General features: G+C 39.7%; 1 protein-coding gene across 5 annotated transcripts in view; it reads right to left on the reverse strand.

Annotated features, from left to right (window-relative positions):
• LOC133422945 (NACHT, LRR and PYD domains-containing protein 14-like) overlaps window positions 1–23,020 on the reverse strand; it is a 471,822-nt gene that overhangs the window by 405,417 nt on the left and 43,385 nt on the right. For 4 of the 5 annotated variants that reach the window (XM_061713008.1, XM_061713007.1, XM_061713005.1 and 1 more), the window contains one exon: window positions 20,110–22,394. The exons of the other annotated variant lie outside the window; for it this stretch is intronic. In XM_061713008.1, the coding sequence (XP_061568992.1) occupies window positions 22,379–22,394 (16 nt within the window). In that variant the 3' untranslated portion in view covers window positions 20,110–22,378. Of the gene's footprint in view, window positions 1–20,109; window positions 22,395–23,020 lie in introns of those variants that run through there. 5 annotated transcript variants of the gene reach the window in all.

Genomic DNA, 23,020 nt, shown 5'->3' on the forward strand with positions numbered 1-23,020 from the left:
CAACACACATCTGGCGTTATTTCCTTCATGACGTTGATGCTAATGTGCTGTAATGTGATAATAATCATGACCGGTACGTTGTATTTCCAGACCAGTTGTCTCATCTTGTACATTTAATATCAGTTCTGTGTCTATCTGAACTTATTGATTCATCTATGAACTCTACATTTAATATAAGTTCTGTGTCTATCTGAACTTATTGATTCATCTATGAACTCTATTCCAGCAGTCCGGGCTCAGAGCTCTTTCCCGCCTTACGCGGTTGCTAGGCAACGAGCCCCACCGGCTGATTCCGTTAGGTTTACGTTTATCAACAATACAAACATAAAATCTAACCATAAACTCACACATTACACATTCACCCATCAAGTACACGATTATAACTCTCCATTCTTACCTGCAAAGAGCAAGACATATGTATTACTTATCCTCGTTACGCCGCACACGTCTTCACACTCAAGTGTGTTCTCGTTCTCACAGTGTAATCCCGCGAGACTTCCATTGTCCCCAAACATAGTGCAGCGCCCTCTGCTGGTGAGAGTTGGACACTGCATCACCACATTTGTCGATAAACGAACCTTTTCCCATCAGACAACACCGACAATTGGAGATAAATGACAAACGCTGTATCTTAATATGTGTTTACGGCTATAACAACAAAGCAATGAATGTGAATTTCTATGCAAAATTAAGTCAACATATAAATGAATGGAAAACAACATATACTTCAGACAGAGTGATATTGGGTGGAGACCATAAGATTCATGGCTAGACAGAATACCTCACAGAAACTCTCAACCTGTATATAGTGACACTATATTGACTTTGTGTACAACAACACGGGTGATTGATTATTGGAGAACATCAAATCCAACATCTGTTCAATATACATGGTATAACTCTGCAGGAAACGGTCAATGTTCAAGACTAGATTACTGGTTGATTTCGTGTGAGTTAGGCAATAATATCTCAAATTGTGAAATTTCAGCCGCTCCGCTCACAGACCATTGCATGATTAGTCTAACTTTATTAACATCTAAGCAACATCAGAATTCTCCAAATATTTGGAAGTTTAACAATGATTTACTACAGAATGTTGGATTTTGTGATCAAGTGAAATCTCTTATCATGGAGGTTGAAAATTTAGACATGTGCGATGTTAGTAAATGGGAATGGTTCAAGTATAAGGCCAAACAAATTGCAATTGACACAGGCAAAAAACTGTCACATTTAAGGAAACATAAGCAGAAGAATCTATTCGACAAAATTAATTCATTAACAAATAATACACAATTATCCTTAGACAACATTACTGAATTAAAGTTACTACAGACCCAGTTAGACGACATGTATACAGCAAAGGCAAATGGAGCTTATATTAGATCAAGAGCTAGATGGATCGAAAAGGGGGAAAAGAGTTCAGCATATTTCTTTGGACTGGAAAAACAAAGACACACTAAGAGAAAAATAAGTAAGCTTATGACAAATGACATTATATTAGAAGATCAGAAATTAATCCAGGATGAAATTTGTCTCTTTTATTGTAATTTATATAAATCAAAATGTAATAATTCAGATTGTAACATTTTATTTGATAGCATCGATGAGGACATAAAAAAGCTGGATATAGAAGACAAACATATACTTGAAGAAGGATTAAATATAACAGAAGTTGAAAATGCATTAAAACAACTGAAAAACTGTAAATCACCAGGGATTGACGGTTTAACAATTGAATTCTTAAAACATTTCTGGGCGGACATTAAAGAGTTAATATTTAGAGCTTTTTTGGAATGTATTCAGAAAGGATGTTTGTCCCCAACTATGAAAACAGGTTTAATAACTTTGTTACCAAAACTCAAAAAAGATCTGTTGATGCTAGACAACTGGAGACCAATAACCTTACTATGCAACGATTACAAATTACTTGCTTTAGTTTATGCAAATCGCCTAAAGGTAATACTTGGAAAACTTGTAGAAGAATATCAATCAGCTTTTATAAAGGAAAGATATATTCACAACCATATTCGACTGATTCTGGATATGATTGATTACCAGTCATTTATTCAATCAGATAGTTTAGTGCTTTTCATAGATTTTTTCAAAGCATTCGACACTGTGGAACATGATTTTATGTTTACAGTGCTCAATAAATTCGGATTTGGAGAAGGGTTCTGCAAGGTTATTAAAATATTTTATAATGATATTTACAGCTATATCTCCCTCAACCCTGGAATGACACCAAAAATTAATATCTTACGTGGAATTAGACAAGGCTGTCCTACTTCGCCCAAATTATTTATTTTATGTACACAAATGCTAGCATATCTAATTGTAAATCACCCTCAAATTAAAGGAATTACCATTTTTGATTATGAATATAGAATAAGTCAATTTGCAGACGACACAGTAATCTTTCTAAAGGATAAATCTATAATTGAAAAAGCCCTAAATATAATATCAATCTTTTCTAAAGCTTCAGGTCTGCGCTTAAATGTGAAAAAATGTGAAATACTACCTCTTCATCCTTGTGCTGAGATTAATATAAGCTCCATCCCTGTTGAAACGGAATTAAAATACCTAGGTTTAACAATGTCTAAAGACAGAAACAAGAGAGAAAAACAAAACATGAGAAAATAGATAGTATGAAAAAATCTCTCAACCACTGGCTTATGAGAGATCTCTCTATTCTCGGAAGAATCCTACTGACAAATGCAGAAGGCATATCAAAACTAGTATATCCTTGTCAATCTCTTTATGTTCCTCCTCAAATGATTAAAAAGGTAAATTCTGTCATTTTTAATTTTATCTGGAAAAATAAGACCCACTACCTTAAGAAATCTGTGATGGTTAAAGACTATAAAAATGGTGATTTTGAATCCATGATTGGTGTATTTAAAGTGAATTGGATAAAAGCTTACTTGGCTCAACCTGAGTCCATATGGTTCCACATACCAAATAATATTTTCCAAAATGTTGGAAGATTAGAATTTTTGTTGAGATGTGACTTTGAAATAACTAAACTGCCAATCAAATTGTCTAATTTCCACAAACAAGTACTGCTCTACTGGAAAATGATGTTCACCCACAATTTCACACCGCACAGCTCCACCTTGTGGAATAATAGAACCATCACTATTAACAGGAAGACCTTACTTAAACCAGAATGGTATGATAAGAAAGTCCTATATGTTACTGGCTTGTTGGATGTAAATGGCAATTTATTGCAATTTAATACATTTGTAGAAAAGTTTAGTTTAAATTGCTCTTATAGAGAATTCAATAAAATATGTAGAGCTATTCCACTTCCCTTGAATGACATGATAAAAAATATTCTTACATACTCAAGTGTGATTGTCAAACTGCCTGATTTAAAAGTCGGTGAATTGAAATTGGGTGAAAGAAAATGTAATAACAAAGTACTTGGAAATGTGTTTAAAGAAAAGCTATTCAATGATATCAAAAAATCAACAAAAAAAAAGATAACAGAAATTGAAGTAACGTTAACAAAGATATACAGCAGCTACCTTAAATGGCCAATTTCACCCAAAGCAAAAGAAATTCAGTTTAAAATAATAAACAATATTTATCCTGCCGCTGAAACCCTAAGGAGAAGGTTCAATTTTGACGTAGACCCTTGTGTATTTTGTAAAACAGAACACGAAACAATTGAACACTTATTCTTTTCTTGTTCATTCACAAAGCTTTTTTGGGAAGATGTTTATCGGTGGTTAAAGATTGGGATCAACGACTATAGGAGCCAAATAAAGTTGTCATTCACTGTAGTGACTCCAAACCAAAAAAAAGGAAATCACTGAGAGGCTAAGTGAGGGAGCATGGTACTGCTGACGCGCTGCATAAACGACAAGCCATTTCCGTGTTGTTAAACCGTGTCCGCATTTATTCTCCTCCAACGCTGGACAAACAGCAAAAAGCAAGGCAAGGCAAGGCAAGATGTTCACTCTCTCTGTCCGTATATTCAAACGGTAATCAAGCGGCATTCATGCGGTCAACAAAAAATACACTCTCCCTACTCACCCCCTCTCCATGCAGCCGCCGCGGTGAACAGGTGAATATATGCCCATTCATTCATTGACCCAGATTACTACGCCTTGACCACACCCCCCGTGACATGAGTGACAGGTGTCAAACTAACAGCTGATGCCAACATAAACATAAATATTTAGCATATGGCACCTACAACCCAGCCCCTAATTATTATCACTGGAATAATTACATCATAATTAATGAACAAGAAACCTGAAATCACAAAAATCCACAATTGTCCTTGTTGATAGTCCATCACTATGCTCTTGCAACACTCTTCTCCCTGGAACACAAGTCAAATCCTGTTGAGTCCAGAAGTTCAAATACAGTTTCATGGAGTAAGCATGACCAGGTCACACTGTCAGTCAGTAAAGTCAGTCTAGCTGTCCAAAAAAAATAGTCCTCTCCGAACTGAGGGGTTAGGCTTCTGCTGTTGTGACTACTTTGCTCTTTGGTTCTTCTCCTGCAGACTGAATCTTGATGATTTCAATCTTCGACTGTTCTTGAGTGATGGTTTCTACCGTTGCAGTGTGCAGACTGTCTCCCTCTGGGCCGCTGCAATTGTCCTTCATAGTGTTGATTGAGATAGTTTCATGGCTTTCGTCTTCTTCCATACTGGTTCCATTTTCAGCCGGTTCTGACTGATATTTGACAGCTGTATCATTTGTGTTCGGTGACCAGATGTCCTTTTTAGGTTTCCCTACTCCACATAGGACCACCTCCTCTTCAACTGGTGTCATGTCTTCTCTTTGCATCTCCTCATGACCATTTTGTTCTCTTGGGTCAGACTCAAAACTATCTTTCTGGGGTGATGCAGGTCCTGGTCCTGCTTCAGCTTCAGCAACCATCTGATCATCTTCTGTGACATTGCCCTCTCTTCCTCCTTTCTTCTCACTTTCATCCTCATAATCTCCTTCTCTATCATCCTCATCAGACCCCAAATGTGCACCATATTTGGACACATGAGGAGAAGATTTCTTCTTTGGAATGTAGCCAGTTTTCCAGCCTCTTTTACAACGTTTCTTCTTTCGGGCTGTGTTTTTTGGGGTTGTAAGAGAATATGAACTTGTGTTACTTGAAACTGCAACTTTGGATTCAACTGTCTCCCTTTGTGAAATCCTGCTGTCGACATTGTCATTTGGAGCAGGTTGGGGCTGTTTGGGAAGGACGTGGTAGAAGGAGGGAGCACATGTAGTGGAGCAACCTCTTGTTTTGCGTGACTGTTTGATCTCCTTACAAATCTTCTCAAAATCCTCATCTAATTCTTCTTGGATGATAGCATGGACGGTATCCTTTAATACACATGCTCTGTGGGGAATCAGGAGATCTGAAGGATCCCTGTCTGCTTTATATTCCAGGGCATTCTTCCAGATGAGATCCACATCCTCGAGAAACTCTTTGACTGTCCCGTAATGATGGCGGTCTATTTTGGACATATACTGGACTTGCTTCCACCGTCGACGAGCCTCTCGGACCTGTCCCTTTCTGTGGATCTTAGCCCGTCTGAACTTCTCTCTGTGCTTGACTCTGGGATTACGGTCAATTTTCCTTCTCTTTGGTGTCAGTCCATTGTTCTTAGCCATCTGGTAAGTGATTCCTCTCTTGGCGTCTGCATCCAGCTCATCATATTCACCATCATCTTCGTTCTTCTCCAGCTCTTCAGCTCGTGAGTTATTGTTCTTCCTCTTTAATTTCACCCGCTTCTCCACTTCGCTGTAGAAGCGTAAAGCTGCTTCCTCGTCCAGGTCCGAATCTGAGTCTGAGTCCTCATTAACCTCGTAATGGCCATCTACAAGTCTGGCAGAATCCTGGACCAACTCCATGAACCTTTGATCTTCTCTCGACTGGCCCGGTTGTTCATCATAGCCGCATTCTGGGTAGTCTGTTCTGAACTGCTCCTCTAAGTTCAGAACTGAGATTCTGTTAACGGTCACAACATCAGTTCCATCACCACTGTCTCCTCCCAGTGGTCCATTAACAGTCCAACCCAGAATAGTCTTAATGGCATAGGGTCCATCATCCACACTACGAATGACTTGCAGCGGTTCCAGTGCCTTTGGTACATTTGTTCCAATCAACAGCTCGACTTCAGACTCAATCTCAGGTAAGTGAACATCTCCCAAGTGAGGCCACCTCTGAAGATCTCTTTGACATGGAATATTTCCCTTATGCACTGGCATAAACTCCTGGGTATAGGTGTTGGGCAAATCACAGTCAGTACGTGCACATGCAGCGATTCAACCTGGTTGGAGATCATTTGCACACATCGTACTGACTTTTAAACTGCATGTGAACACCTTAAGTCAGTCCAGTCAATCTGATCAGACCGGATTCGTCAACCTACTTGCAGCACCTAGATAAACCAGTCCCAAGCCAGTCGCAACCGCCTTGTTAATGCCATGTGAACGGGGACATAGATATTACAGTCTGCGCATGCTCAAGATTTTCCCCCGGGTGGGGTTTTCCCCCGGGGGAGGGGATTCACCTGGAAGTGAAAGGAGACGACGACGCTACTCAGTAGCACCCTGGGGTGTCGTTTGACTGCTTCAGGGGTGTCGTCAAAATATTTCCTATTCTGACATTTCATATATAAATACTGTATTTTCGCGACCATACGGGCGCCGTGTGGAAAGGCCTCAGTCTTGTGTCATTTCTGTATTTGAAACACACACGGCGCACCGACCGAAAAGGCACACACACAAGAACACACACACACACGCACACAAGGTGCTATTTAAAAATACAGCGGGAGCAAAACTTTGTTTGATTGTAGGCTACTTTATTTCAGTTTTTACATTAATCAAACCCATTAAGTCTCATCCTCTGTTTCTGCATTAAAGAGCTGCGCTAAATCAGCTGTGCCAGTCCGAACTCCTCGCTGTCAGAGTCTCGTTCCGTGCCGTGCGGCGCCTCGGAAATGCACGCTTTTGCAAAAGCTCGCAAAATAGTCCCAGCAAACACGTTAGCCCACGGATCAACAATCCATCTGCAAACTGTGGCATAACTGGCCCGGCGTTGCTTCCACTCCTGGAGAAACTATTCTCCCTCTTTAGTCATCCGTTGCTCACACGCCGCCTGCAGCCTTAAGGCTGATTTATGGTTCTGCGTTAACCAACGCAGACCTTATGGCGTAGGGTACGCGGCGCACTCACCGAACGTTGCGCGTCGCCGCGTACCATACGCCGTAGGCTACGCCGTCGATTTTACGCGGAACCATAAATCTGCCTTTATTCACCCGCCCGAGACTCTCCTTTTATTCTCCCCACCAACCGCCCGTGCGCTCCCTTTGCCAGCTCTCTGGTGATCTCCCTCCAGCAGCTGCCACTTTATTGAGGTTTTTGTAGTGAAATGAGGAGGAATCATAGAGATAACTTCTCATTTCAACTAACTGGATCAGCCGTTCCTCATCCATGATTTTTTCCTACAGCGCTTTCAACGCAGGCGGCAGGAAGAAAATATAAGCAGGTCTACCGTCCGACCAAAGTGGGGAAAAAAACAACAAAATAACGGCGTGAGGTGACGCAATGAAACAGCGAACAGCTGGAGTGAGCGGCGTGTTCGTGGTGTTAAATGTAGCAAACATGTCACATCATTACTGGGATGTGGGGAAAAGCAGAGGACACGAGAAATGATCAAATAGGTACCAGATCTTGTTGGATCCGGCACAAATTAAGCTCAAATAAGATTAAGATAAGATTCTTGTTAGGCTATATCTTATTATTTTATCAGAACCTTCCAGCCTGGCGATCTCCCTCCAGCAGCTGCCACTTTATTGAGATTCTTGTATTGAAATGACTGTTTCCTACAGCGCTTTCACCTTTTTTTTCCAACTTTCAACCGGCTTTCAACGCGACCGACAGGAAGAAAATAGAAGCAGGGCGTGCGACAAAAGTCCAGCTCAAAACGGCGCGCCGCGTCGCTCGCAACCAGTATAGACAGTGCAAATAAAACATAAAGCAATGGAACTGTTTTTGACGCTGACGCTCGCTCGCGTCGCATGCAGTGTGGACACGGTGTAAGATTCGCATTTACAGTCAGAGCGATGCAGCGCGGTTTTTAATTATATTTTACTCTGGGGTGTCGTGAGATTTTATTCACTTTTGAAAGGTGTCATGACTGAAAAAAGGTTGAGAAAGGCTGTTTTAGACAGATTATTAATAGGAAAGCAGTGAGAATGCACTTTTTCCTTCCTTGTTGTTGTTAAGCAGAGGTCAACCGGAAGTGGCTCTTTGTTGAAATGGTTACCATGGTTACCTCGGGTACAGCGCCACCTAGCGTCACGGAGTCAGCCATGCTCTGGTTACAGTGGCTTATTCAATCTGATTCAGTCTGTTCTCAGAACAGCATGTGTACTCAGACAAGTTGATCCAATCTTCTGCATGTCATTATCTGATCAGATCTGCAACCAGCTTGAATCGCTGCATGTGTACGTACTGAGTGTGTCTCCCCATCTAAGCCAGACACCTCCAGTCCTGTGATCACATAGCTGTTAACAACCTTCTCTTGACCCATTGTCCTTAAAAGAATTTGTGTCTTTTTCCCTGAGAGGTTGAGCTTGTTCATGAGGTTCACTGTACAGAAAACAGCCGTGCTACCCTGATCCAAGAAGGCATAAGTCACCACTGTATGGTTACCTTTTTTGGATTTAATCTGCACTGGCACTATAGGAAGCTTGCAATCATGACCACCAGCCCCAGTAAGCCCACTGGATACCAGAGCACAGCCCAATGCAGCGCCTGGTTCTTCCTCTGTCACTGGATCCTTTTCTTTTGAGTGGATGTGGAGCATTGTGGGGTGTTTCAAACTGCACACTTCGCATGAGAGACGCTTTCGACAGTCCTTGCTGATGTGTCCTATACACAAACAGCCAAAGCACATTCCCCTTTCCCTCAAAAAGGTGATCTTTTCAGTGTGAGGCCTTTTCTCCAACAGAGGACAAAACTCCAAAGTGTGTCCACCCTCACAAAACAGACAGACTTTCTTGACTGATGAGATCATGTCTGGTCTCCTTCCCTCTGTTCCAGTGTTATTGTCCTCTACAGTGTTCACAGTTGTGGCAAAACTACTTCCTTTTGGCCTCGGTCTAGGGTTTAAGCTGGTTCGATTCATGCCTCTATTTAATGCTGGTGATGCATCTTGAATGTCCCCAAATACTGGATCTGTTAGAATCCTTGCTTGCCTTTCAATGAAAATAACAATATCATTGAATGTAGCCCTTTGGTTACGCCTCTCTTGTATTTCACAAGCAGTCGTCCTCCATCGATCCCTTAGCTTGTAAGGCAGCTTCTTTATTATGGTCAACATATTAGCAGGCATATCCATTTCAAACATGTACTGCACTTCGTTCATTGCATTCGAACATCCTCTGAGAAACAAGCTGTAGTCTTGGAGCGCCTTAACGTCCTCTGATTTAATCGGGACCCATGACAATGCCTTGTCCATATAAGCAGCTGCAACCCTTTGTTCATCTCCAAAATGTTCCTGAAGTAGCATTTTAGCCTGAGCATAACCCATATGTGGGTCCATATGTTGGCAGCTTCGTACAAGATCCCTCGGGCGACCTCTGGTGAATTGCTCAAGGAAGTACAGGTGATCACTATTACTGTCGGACTTGCTTTCAACACAATTTTCGAAGGCTCTCATAAATGTATGAAACTGCAATGGATCACCATCAAATACCTGAATCTCTCTTTTGGGCAAGGATGAACATTGCTGCTGTTTTATCAGTAATGTTGTTATTTCATTCTGCCTTTTCATTATATGAAGAAAATTGTTTTGCTCCTCATTGCTTACTGAACCTTCAGTGTTGAGAATGGTTCCATGTCGCATCTGATTGTTCTGAGCACTGGATGGCTTGAGTTTAGGCAGGTGGTGCTTTAAAGCAGGAGGCTGAAAGTGAGCAGCATGGGTCAGCCTATCTGATTTAGGCCTTGTCACCTGTTCGCTGACCATGAATTTTGGGTGCTGTGTTTTCAGGCTCTGAGGAATGAAAGGAGCGGCGTCCATATTGAGCTTTGTTTTTTCTTGTTCTTTTTTTAGGTAAGAATTCATTGCATTGGACCGGTCTGTTACAGTGGTTTTAGAACCAGATGAGCTAGCAGCCCTTAAAACAGTCACTTTAGCCAAGTGTGCAGCAATTTCTTCTTCCAACTTGAGCTTTTCTTTGCGTTTCTGTATTTGCTGCTCTTCCTCCTCCAGTGCATGCTTATCCTGTAGAAAGTTTTTGCCGTGCCATTAATGCAGCTAGATCCGCTTCTGCCTTTATGCGAGCTGAGGAGGTGCCTGATATAGAGGACCTTTTGCCACTTCCAGAACTTTTTCCACTTGCAGCACTTTGTGCAGATCGTCTGCTTTGCACATTTGAAATGCTATCATTTGGTTTCACATCATCCATCCAGCCTGTGTCCAGTGTTGCTGCCTGTGAGGCATCATCCATTTGAAAGTGACACACATCCTCTGTTGCTGCAACCAAGTCATCTTCAACAGAATCGGGAACATGTTCCTTTTCATCCAACCACTGAATCACATCATTCTTGAATTTACTGCTGTAATTTTCAATACTTGAGAACCAATCATTCTGTTTATCCTTTTCATCCTCAGGTAACAGTGGAATTATTGTTTGATGTAGGTTCACAGCAGTGTCAAGGAGCTGAGTGAGAGTTTGCAACTGGAATCTCAACTCTTGTGCATTTTTATTTTGTTTCATAAGCTCTTTCATTGCAGGTATTAAGTTTTTTATTTTATTTACAGGTGTTTTACGTTCCTTTTGCAGACTTTCAATTTTATTTGCCAAGGCCTTTGCAGTAAGTTTGACATTTCGTTTAGCATTCGTTGCTTCAGAGTCATTATTTTCGATTCTTTCATTTATTCCACTCATACTGCCTTTTTGAAGCTCAGCAGCTCCGTGATTTGCGCAGTGAATCAACAATACACCCAGTAAAGTTTTCGGGTTTTTTCCGTTTTTTTTTCTCCACAGATCGTTTGGGTATATATTTTTTGTTGACAAGTTGTAGTGACTCCAAACCAAAAAAAAGGAAATCACTGAGAGGCTAAGTGAGGGAGCATGGTACTGCTGACGCGCTGCATAAACGACAAGCCATTTCCGTGTTGTTAAACCGTGTCCGCATTTATTCTCCTCCAACGCTGAACAAACAGCAAAAAGCAAGGCAAGGCAAGGCAAGATGTTCACTCTCTCTGTCCGTATATTCAAACGGTAATCAAGCGGCATTCATGCGGTCAACAAAAAATACACTCTCCCTACTCACCCCCTCTCCATGCAGCCGCCGCGGTGAACAGGTGAATATATGCCCATTCATTCATTGACCCAGATTACTACGCCTTGACCACACCCCCCCGTGACATGAGTGACAGGTGTCAAACTAACAGCTGATGCCAACATAAACATAAATATTTAGCATATGGCACCTACATTCACTGTGTGTGTCTGTGGGTGGCGCTGTGTGTTACCTGAGCCACAGGTATAAAGGTGATGACGTAACATTGTTTGACATGTTTGGCCCGGAAGGGCAAAAGGTTTTTGACCGCTGTGGCGCTAAAGTTACACTTTATGCTTTGTCTGATCAACCTTAATCAAGACGCAATAAATACTCTTTTAATTGCATCAGAAGAAAGCGTCCTGGCTCGTCCGTCACCGCCGGGGAACGTGGGCAGCAGCAGCCAAAGGCGCGTCGACCAGATCCCGGTCAAACATTCTCAGTAGCCTAAAGCATTGGGCTTGGCTCCTACAACAACGACTGTATGTTCAGCAAGTTTCAGGTCATAATTTATATGGATGGTCTGCCAAAGAAGGTATCCAAGATGGTGAACATAATTCTAATTTTGGGTAAATATCATATACATAAAAATACATGGAAAAATAGCAAACCCTCCATGGTATGTTTTAAAAACGAAATAAAAAGTTATATAACATCTATTAAGGTACTTTCAAAAGAAAATCAGTCTATAAATGATTTATGTGAAACCATGTTAGAGTCTCTTGTTCTTTAAGATACAATCTTGCTACGCTTATACTTTTTTGTTGAAATGTCAACCCCTGTGATTATTTTATTTTGTGACAATTTTCTTTTTATTTAAATTTAGAAGTTTATCTTGGAAAAAATGTATAGTTACATATTCGCTTGTGTGTTGTGAATTTATGTTTCAGTTGCAAACTAATGTTTCCTCAAAGGAATTTAGTAATTTTGAAAATGTTGAATAAAGTTTGTTTAAAAAAAAAAAAACACTTGAAAAAAAAAAAAAAAAGACAACACCGACAATTTTCAACACACTCATGAGCTTTATACTTAATGCAAGTAATATTAAACATATTAATAATAATAATATGGGTATATTACCGATGGCTCTTTATTGCACATTTTCACCACATAACATTTACGCTGTTTTACACATCATAAAACTCTCAATAATTAATGAAGAGAGACGAGGTGGAGACAACAGAGCCACAACACAGAAGGACATAAACCGTTAAAAAGGTCAAATTAAAGGCATGGCAATTAGTGTGAAAACTCAAATGAAAGTCAAAGTTAACATCTGTTTTCACCTCTATTGTGAATAATCCTGATTTCCAGCCTGGGATGGTGGATGTTGGTTTTAAACAGTGGGGTGATAATGGTGTTCATAGACTGAGAGATTTATTCTCTGATAATATGGTTATGACATTTGAACAAATGATAGAGAGATATTCTATCCCCAGAAATGACTTCTTTCGTTATTTACAGGTAATGTATTATATGTTGCACAGTACTACCTTGGTTGAGAACCATGACAGCTCTCCTATTGAGAAATTATTATTTTTAACAGGAAGAGAGATATCTGTAAGCCTATTTTATAAAGTTCTGTGTTTCACATCCCTGGTTGGGCTAGACAAGCTTAAAGGCACATGGGAGAAGGAGCTAAACATCATAATTGATGATGAAGAATGGAAGGATGTATTCAATAATTTCAGTTTGCAATCGCGCCCGAGCAATACAGTTAAAAATTATACACAGAATGCACATATCCCCCAACCGTAGACTTCAATCTCTCACCCATGTGCCTTAAATGCAAGATAGAAATGTGTACCCTAACTCATTGTTTTTGGTCATGTTGTAAACTGCAGGTGTATTGGTCTAATGTGTTATCTGAAATAGAAAAGATATTGAACTTAAAACTGGATATGGACTCCGCATCTCTTGTATTGGGCGTCCTAAGACAACACTTAATATCAAAACAAAATCAGAGGCTGTATTGTATACAAAGTACCAATTATTAAAGGCTGGCAAAGAGTGGTGTTTGATCTGGTGCCATTAGAGTACCTGACATGTATATTACATTCAAAAATAGACCAATTCTATAAAGGTTGGGAGCCTTACTTGAACTATGTAGAGCCTGATGTCTTGACTGGTCATACTGTACATTTTTACGGTAACCCAGGGTATTATTTATATGAATCTGAGCTGGTGTTTTATTGGGTTTTTTTCTGTTTGTTTATTTGCTGCTTGTTATTTCTGTGGATCATAATATGTATCCATTCTTTGCTTGTAAAAGTGAAAAATGAATAAAAATATTGTATAAAAAAAAAAGGTCAAATTAAAATCTGACTTCTCTGCTTCCATCAGCAGACACTTTTTTTTCCAAATGTTCTTGTAAATTGAACATCCAGGTGGAATAAAAAGTTGGGCATTATCACAGCTTTGGAGGTTTGCTACTGTGGACACAAAATCCAAACATAAAATAGCCACGTACCTAAGAGGGCCTAAAACTGTGAAGTTTTCAATCAAATAATTTGCCCATAAATCAGCTTGAAATTGGACTGATTGTGATTAATTAGTAATTAGGATTCTGAAATACCACTTACGTCCACTGGTCGTATGTGACGTCACCAGGTCTGGACCAAGACGGCCGCTCTGTCAGCACGTTATAGTATAGTATATTTTTATAGTATATATCATATATTATAGTACTCTGTCAGCACGTTATAGTATAGTATATTTTTATAGTATATATCATATATTATAGTACTCTGTCAGCACGTTATAGTATAGTATATTTTTATAGTATATATCATATATTATAGTACTCTGTCAGCACGTTATAGTATAGTATATTTTTATAGTATATATCATATATTATAGTACTCTGTCAGCACGTTATAGTATAGTATATTTTTATAGTATATATCATATATTATAGTACTCTGTCAGCACGTTATAGTATAGTATATTTTTATAGTATATATCATATATTATAGTACTCTGTCAGCACGTTATAGTATATTTTTATAGTAGGCTATATATCATATATTATAGTACTCTGTCAGCACGTCTCTCCCAGAACGTTACAGTATAATATATATTTATAGTATATATCATATATTATAGTATAAATTGTATTCGATGGTGTTTTTTCAATAAGAGGATTGCAACAGTTCGCCCTCTGGTGGTTATATATGGTAACTGCACTCAGTGTAAAGTTAGAAGAATTAAATGACAAAAGTACATCCTGTTATTCCTTTCAAAATAAATCGACAATAAACAGTTAAAAGGGCACGACGACAACGAGTCTGTTTCGAGGAGAAATTAGTGCAAATACAATCTTCATCCGTCTTCTTTAATTAATTAATGTAATTACAGTCGGTAATCTATGAATTGTTCTCTAATTAAAATGAATTACAGACGATAATGTCGTTAAGTGGAAGAAAACGGTGGTTTCAAGTGTCACCACAAGAGAGCGGTCGTAACAACGTTTCGCCCTCCAGCAGTTCGCCCTCTAGCGGTTATACAAGGTAACTGCAGTCAGGGTAAAGTTAGAAGAATTAAATGACAAAAGTTCATCCTGTTGTTCCTTTCAAAATAAATTGACAAACAGTTAAAAAGGCAAAATGAATCTGTTTCGAGGAGAAAATAGTGCAAAAACAACCTTCATCCGTCTTCTGTCATTAATTAATGTAATTACAGTCGGTAATTTATGAATAGTTCTGTCATTAAAATGAATTACAGACGATAATGTCGTTAAGTGGAAGAAAACGGTGGTTTCTAGTGTCACCACAAGAGGGCGGTCGTAACAACGTTTCGCCCTCTAGCAGCTCGCCCTCTAGCGGTTATACAAGGTAACTGCAGTCAGTGTAAAGCTAGAAGAATTAAATGACAAAAGTACATCCTGTTGTTCCTTTCAAAATAAATTGACAATAAACAGTTAAAAGGGCAAAATTAGTCTGTTTCGAGGAGAAAATAGTGCAAAAACAACGTTCATCCGTCTTCTGTCATTAATTAATGTAATTACAGTCGGTAATTTATGAATAGTTCTGTGATTAAAATGAATTAATTGCAGAAAACGGTTGTTTCTAGTGTCACCACAAGAGAGCGGTCGTAACAACGTTTCGCCCTCTAGCGGTTATACAAGGTAACTGCAGTCAGGGTAAAGCTAGAGGAATTAAATGACAAAAGTACATCCTGTTGTTCCTTTCAAAATAAATTGACAATAAACAGTTAAAAGCACGACGACAACGAGTCTGTTTCGAGGAGAAAATAGTGTAAAAACAATCTTCATCATTAATTAATGTAATTACAGTCTGTAATCTATCAATAGTTCTGCAGTTTGGATGAATTACACACGATAATGTTGTTAAAGCGCCTTTCTACAAAGAAATGTACGTTTTACGTCTCATTTATTCATTCACACACGCACTAATATACTTGGGAAACGGCTAGGCACCAAATATAATATATTTAATTTTCTCAGATGGCAAAAATAAGAACTTTATTGATCCCACAAAGGAGTAATTCATGTTATATCAGCTATAGAGAACAAGGTAGTGCCGAAAAACAATATATAGTGCTCCACCTTGCTTCTCTTTCCTTTTATTGCAACACATTCATTTACATACATTACAGTGGTACATAAACACTGCATTGATCACCACACTACACACACTACACACACTGCACTATCACTGTCTCGTCTATTTCTTTTTTTACATCCGTGATTTTAGTCGTCTTACAGAATCGGGAATTCATCTGTTAATAAAATATGTAAAATATGTCAAAGTGAAGGACACACACTCACACACCTAATCTAACGTCTGCTGCAAGGTGGAAAGGTGAATAAATCTCACTGTGAAAGCTTTTATCAGATAAAAGTAGTGACCATGAATATATATGAAGACACTTATTAAAAGAAAACTCTGACATCAACTCTGTTTGGCTGCATCAACCTGTAAGCTACAAACAAAAACTTACTTTTGTTGGGGACAAATTCTCAGTGAGAATTAACTTTACAAATACAAAATTTCCCCATTAAGAGCTTTCATTTGCTGGTTTTAAGGTAAGTTATCATTAAATAGTAAAAGTAAAACTACATTTATTATTTTTGGAAATTGACCTATTAATCAAAGTGTACAAATCACTATTGATAATGTGGAAGTGGAAAGAGTTTTTGTTAATAAGTTTCTTGGAGTGGTTATTGACCATAAGCTGTGCTGGAAGCCTCACGTCAACTTCTTAAAAAAACTAAATATCTAAAACCATTGCAATTCTATATAAATGTAAAAATATTCTAACATTAAACTCACTAAAACTTCTGTATCAATCTTTAATAGAACCAACGTACTAACTAACTAACGTACTGTATAGAAGTATGGGGACACACATTTAAGACAATCACGAAACCAATACTTTTACTCCAAGAAAAAGTAATGCGACTCATAAACAAAGTTGGATACAAGCACCCAACCAATCAATTATTTATAGATTCAAATGAGCTTAAATTCAATGAACTGGTGGACTTCAAAACTGCACAGCTCATGTTCAAAATCAACAATAACATGCTGCCAGACTGTGTTCAAAATATGTTCAATTTAAGACAAAGCCATTCCAACCTCAGAGGGGAGAGCAGATACAGGAAATCAACAATCAGAACCAACACCAAACTGAGACGCTACAGCGGCAGCGGTGGATTTATGGAATAAGTTGGATATGAGTGGTGATGCTTGCTATGTTGATTTGGGTATTTATTTAATTGGTGATTTGCTTTGATTTTTTAAGGATGAAGGAAACATGTAGACAGCACCTTTATTTTAAAAATCTTTTTTATTTCTTGAGGAATTTTTGTTATCCCTACAGAGGCAATTTGTTTTACTGGCAGTCTTTCTCTTACTTCTTGCTTTTATTTCATTAATTTAATTAATCTTTTTGAGGGTAGGCAAATAATAAGCTTTGCTTCAGCCTACACCATTTTCAGTCTAGATGTTATTTGTTTATTTGTATACTGGAAACTTTTTTGTAATGTTTTCTTTGAACAGTGTATTCGTTTTCTTGTTGTCATTTTTATTCTTTGTTTTTTTTGTGTCATGACCGAAAATAAACTAAACTAAACTAAAAACTAAGGTAACAGAAAAACATCTTGTTGAGCAACAGGCTCTTTTGTGAGCTGCAGGAAGGAACTGAGGTCTTTGTATGATCAAATATATTTCTGTGGGAAAACAACACGTCCACATTTAAAATAAGTTCACTCAAGTTAATTCATATGTTAAAGATACATGTTTATAGTTGGTATCAAACATCCATCTTATCTGTCTGAAGAGTTAGAAAACAAGAAAACTAACAAGATTAAGACGCAGCTGGAGACACATTACACCCTGGAAACAGAAAGCGTCTTGAGTTGAAGGCCAAATACAGTCAGATGAGTGGGTTTCCATCAGCATCCGTTCAGGATAAAAGCTGGAAGGCTGGAAGGTAACGGTACGACCAGATCCTCCTTCTTTTCAGCCTGTTTATGACAACATGAGTTTCTGTTATCTTCTGAATCCTGATGAACTGGATGACAACATGAGTTTCTGTTATCTTCTGATGAACTGGATGACAACATGAGTTTCTGTTATCTTCTGATGAACTGGATGACAACATGAGTTTCTGTTATCTTCTGAGGCCTGATGAACTCGATGACATCATCGTTCACGTGAGCGACCGACAAGAAGCGACATCCCCCTGTGGAGCGGATCTCACAGTGAGGGAGGTGAAGCTGACACATGGACCCCTCCTTCACACACCTGATGTCAAACAGGGGTCCTGCAGCTTCTTGTGATGTGGGCTCAGCTGGCTCCTGCTCCAAGGAAGGATCCTGTACAGAACCTGGCCTCCATCCTTCATGTGAAACACCAGAGCCGTCTCTCTGCACTGGTACTGACCTGGACGGGAGCACTGGAACCTGTAGCTTTCACCAGCAGACTCATCAGTGCAGGCAGGTGTGAACTCCTCAAAGCTGCTGCTCAGGTTCCCGGCAGGGAAACTTCCACATCTTTTTAGGGCTCTGCTTTCTGCAGAAGGTTGATGAGTGGGCGAGGGAAAGCTGCTTGAATGGGACCTGCTGCAGGACTTTTCCTTCCTCTCACAGGAACCTGTGGTGGAGAGTTTTAGAGGACCAGAGGAAGGCGGAGCGTTGCTCGCTGGGATCGCCTTCATTCTGATAAAAGGCTCACATCCTTCTCCCAGGTTGGAGTCTTCTTCTGCATGCTGTTGTGTCTCTTCACTGCTGCTTTCAGCAGATTTAGGAGCAGGGACAGAAGGAATGTTAGTCTGAGAGCAGGAAGGTGCGGTGGGAGCAGACCAGGGTGTTTGATGAGGGAGAGGTGGAGGTTGGTGGAGACACAAGCTTCACCAACCTTTGCTGGTGTTGAGAGATTATAGGAGGACGTTTCCTCTGAGAAGAGTTCACCTGGTCCACCGTCATCTGTTTGGTTCATTTTATGCAGATAAAAACAGATGAGACTGTTGTTTTATTTGATACTAAACTCAATTTTATATCTAATTGTATATTTACACCTGCAATACTGTAACAACAAGACTTTAGGCATATGAGAGTTTATGGAAACGGACGACTCTATACACTCTATTTGTAGGGAGTGTAACTCAACCTATAAATATGTATATATATATTAAGTAAGTATTAATAAGAGTACCTATGATAAAAATTACAGACTTCTACATGCTTTGCAAGTGGGAAAACCTGCAAAATCGGCAGTGTATCAAATACTTGTTCTCCCCACTGTATGTGTGTGTGACCTGTGGATGGAAACGACTGAGTGGACGCAGCTGTTGGGGGACAGCAGGGCCTGTAGATGGTCCCACTGCAGGAAGACTCTCCGCCTCCTCGGAGGATCCATGCACTGGTTGATCTGGGAGGTGGAAGGAGGTGGAAGGAGGTGGAAGGAGACTCCAGGTCGTCTTCGGACGGCCTGTATGAGCCGGGCGCTGAAGAGGAGACATTTCAAACAGGATGATCACGCTGCAAGCGTCTCGGCGGTGAAGCGGGTGTTCTGACTGCAGCAGCTTCTCTGTCGTTGTAGTCGGTAACCATTTCTGAGGTTATTAAAGTAGCATTAGATAAAACAAAATAAAAAACAAAAAAACAACACTTGAGGTTTTCGCTGAACATTAAATGCACAAGTGCTGGGACACGCCTCGCAGAGCCAGTTTTGCTTCACTCATCGTTTCATTTCACGTTGCCGTTCAGGTCAATCTGCTTCTTCAACTTGTCATTTCTACAAACTCTGAACGAGGAGCCTTAGATGTTCAAATTTGGGCATCTGTTGTAAATGTATTTACTTAACAACAGTAACAAGTAGATCTGGATAATAGAAGAGCTGTTTTGGTTGGAGGTTCCGTCATCAAACACCCAATTCCTGGTATTTTAAGCGGTTTCTGGATCTTTTTAACATTAGCTGCTCGTTGTTCTCACCAGCTTTTTCTTCTGTCACTTTTGGCGGTAAAACCAGACCTTGCGAAGCAGGTGAGATCACCAAGGGAACCAGCGACGCCTCGTTTCCACTTGCTTGTGAGCACTCGTGACACGTCTACCACCGCGCGGGTCGTCTACACACTCCGCCGCCTCGGGTTCGTACTTCTGCGTTATTGTTGACGCTGCTCTGTAATTCCGGCACCAGCCACTAATGTAGGCTCTTTTCCTGCAGCGCGTCGCCTCCTAGAGCAGACTTTCCTTCTGTGGAGCTGATGAATATTGAGCTCGAGTCATTTGTCTGGTGAACCATAAGAAAACCAGGGAACAGAATCAAAGTTAATACAAGCTTTTATTATATCATGCACAATGTTTTCCAGCCGGAGGTACAATTTTCTGAAACCACAATAGAGAAATGCACACGGTGGTCATCAATCCAGTCATATTTATACTGAAAAGGGAGGTGTTTTGTACGTTATAGGAGCTGATGTTGAACCTTATCTGGGAGGCCGACTGCAGTAAAAGAAACTTAAACATGTCACACTTTCAGCCATATATTTTCTGTTGTCTATCTCTAATCCGACATGCCGACCCAGCAAAGATCTATGAAAACCCAAACCCAGAGAAAAACAGGAGGGGAACCATCAATCTTAAACATCCGTTCCTCCTCACCGTCCTCACCTAAAGAACAACTCAGCTAATCAGTCTGGTCATAAAAACAGGAGCTGGTTCTGTGCTGAGAGCAACAATTAGACATTGTACAATTGTACATTGTGTACAATCTTATAGAAAAAAACCCTCATACTTTTAACAGTTTCATAAAATCCTAACAAAACAAACTATCGTTTCGCCCGCGTTTATAAAGACGAAGAAGAAATGCAGAAGTGTAAATCAAGCTTTAGTCCATACGCTGCTCTGTAGTTTCTGATGTGCAAAACTTCTCCCTCCGGTGTTTTTAAGGATGTGATTTGATTTTTAAAATGTTTAACTCATTTGGTTGATTTTGGAAATAAAGTTTAGCATTAGCATCCAGCTACGGGGACCAGAACTATATTCTTGACCAGTAAGTTTGTTTCTGCTGCAATTGTAGACATTTCAACACGGAGGCCAAAGGAGACTCGTCTTTGGAGCCAGCCCCCAGTGGTCAGTCAAGGAACTGCAACCTCCTTTACTTCCGGGTTAGACTCAGCAGCCCAACCTTTCTCTCTCCTTTTTTGGTCCAAATCTGCCGTTCCTTTCACATCGGAGGCTTTTCAAGCAACAATATAACAGGAGTTTGAGTTTGGTGAATACGTTTGCTCTGATTCGTTGCTGTTTATTAAGTTGTGCAGTTTGTATGGGGACTTTTCTTTTATTCTGTTTTCACTTGATTTTTTTACTTTGTCGGGTTTGACTCTAGAAACTGGAGGGTGAGAAACATTTTCTTACACAACACTGAACAGCCTCTCATCATCTGGGCTTTTACCCGTCAATAGTCGAGACGAAACACTGGACGACTGTACAGTCGACCTCAACGTTATCTTGGGGATGCAAAGACGGAGCGTCGCCTGTTTTTGGGTGGATGGACTCTGAAGACTGTACATGCTGGGATGTTTTGGTTCATCTTGTCATCTTTTTTTGTCGTTCATGGATTCTTAAAGAGTGATACATGCGAGTGTCGGGGCTCCAAGGCCGAGTCCTCGTACGTCAGGATCTGAACCAACAGCCTGTGAATAAAGTCAGCAGGCAGGGGCTGTCGGAGAAATCATAGATTAAAATTAATATATGTATACATACATGTGTGTGTATATATATATATATATATATATATATATATATATATATATACACACACACACACAAACGCGTATATGTATGTACACTGTAATAATTTTCATTATGATGATATACTGATCATTTTAGAGAAGGGCAGAAAAAAATATTCCTCCCTTATTAAAGCTTAGTTGTCTTTCTACAGAATAGAGAACATAGCTAAACTGTAAGAATTTCTTAAAAAAAGAATAATTACAATGTTTTTATTGTGGTATTATTTGTATTTGTATCACTTTTTGTACGTATCGAGACTGTGAACGTATGTTGGACCGTGGGCCTGTGTGTCTGGGGGAGCAGGTGAGTGCACAGGTGTGTGACTTGCATGTGAGTGGATGAATTCACTTTGTCTGAATCACTGAAATCTGAAAGACACGACCTCAGATAACACACATCTGTGATGCTGGGAATTCTTCAATAAATGTCCTCTCCTTGTACAGCAACTACACCGACTCGGTTCTTTTTTTCTTCTAAACAAACCTTGTTCTCAAAAGCACAACCTTTGACGACCTGGTTTTTTTTTAAGTTGTACAAAAGCATCTTGCTGAGTGCTAACAACAGACCAAGTTAAGTTAGAACAACTTAAAACCCTCTGTGATGTCACCCAGAGGTTTTCTGAAGAGTCGCTTTCAACCTCATTTAGTCCAAATAATGAGTAGAACGGCAGACGAGGGTGTTTGATGAGGGAGAGGTGGAGGTTGGTGGAGCCACATGTTTCAACCTTTGCTGGTGTTGAGAGTTTATAGGAGGACGTCTCCTCTGAGAAGAGTCCACCTGCTCCACCGTCGTCTGTTTAGCTCCGTTTTATTCTGCAGATAAAAACAGATGAGACTGTTGTTTTATTTGACACTAAAATCATGACATCTGGAAATAATTTTATAGTTACATCAGAAATAACAACAAGAGGTTCCTGTTTTATTTTGAAACCCTGTGTCCTCATGTTTCAGTTTTGTCTCGACTTCCCTTGTTCAGAGACGGTCACATGAAATTATAAGTTTACATATTTATACACATAAACAAGGAGAGTTCTGCAGAGTTCGTAACCTGGATGAACCAATACGACGACTATTCCATCAACTGAACCTGTTTATGATGAAATAACTGCACAAACATTTAATTTTTACGAAAAATTCTGTCCTGTTTATATATCATTATATTATCACTACAGTTATTATTAGATTTTAAAATACTCGTTTTCTTATACTAGAACAATAATGTGATAACTTATTATATTATTGGTTGAAAAACGTAATCCCATTATTGTGAAGTTCCTGTTTTTGTTCCGTGTGAAACGGCCACATGGACGAGGTTATTGGTGGATTTTCCATTCTGGGTTCCTTCAGAGTTCAGAGCTGCAGTGGAGCAGCTGTGTGTCTGAACATCCTGGAAGGCCGTCAGCTGGAATACTCCTTTATTTGTGGACACGTGAACACTA

The sequence above is a fragment of the Cololabis saira genome, chromosome 22, assembly GCF_033807715.1.
Source record: "Cololabis saira isolate AMF1-May2022 chromosome 22, fColSai1.1, whole genome shotgun sequence".
Classification (NCBI taxonomy): domain Eukaryota; kingdom Metazoa; phylum Chordata; class Actinopteri; order Beloniformes; family Belonidae; genus Cololabis; species Cololabis saira.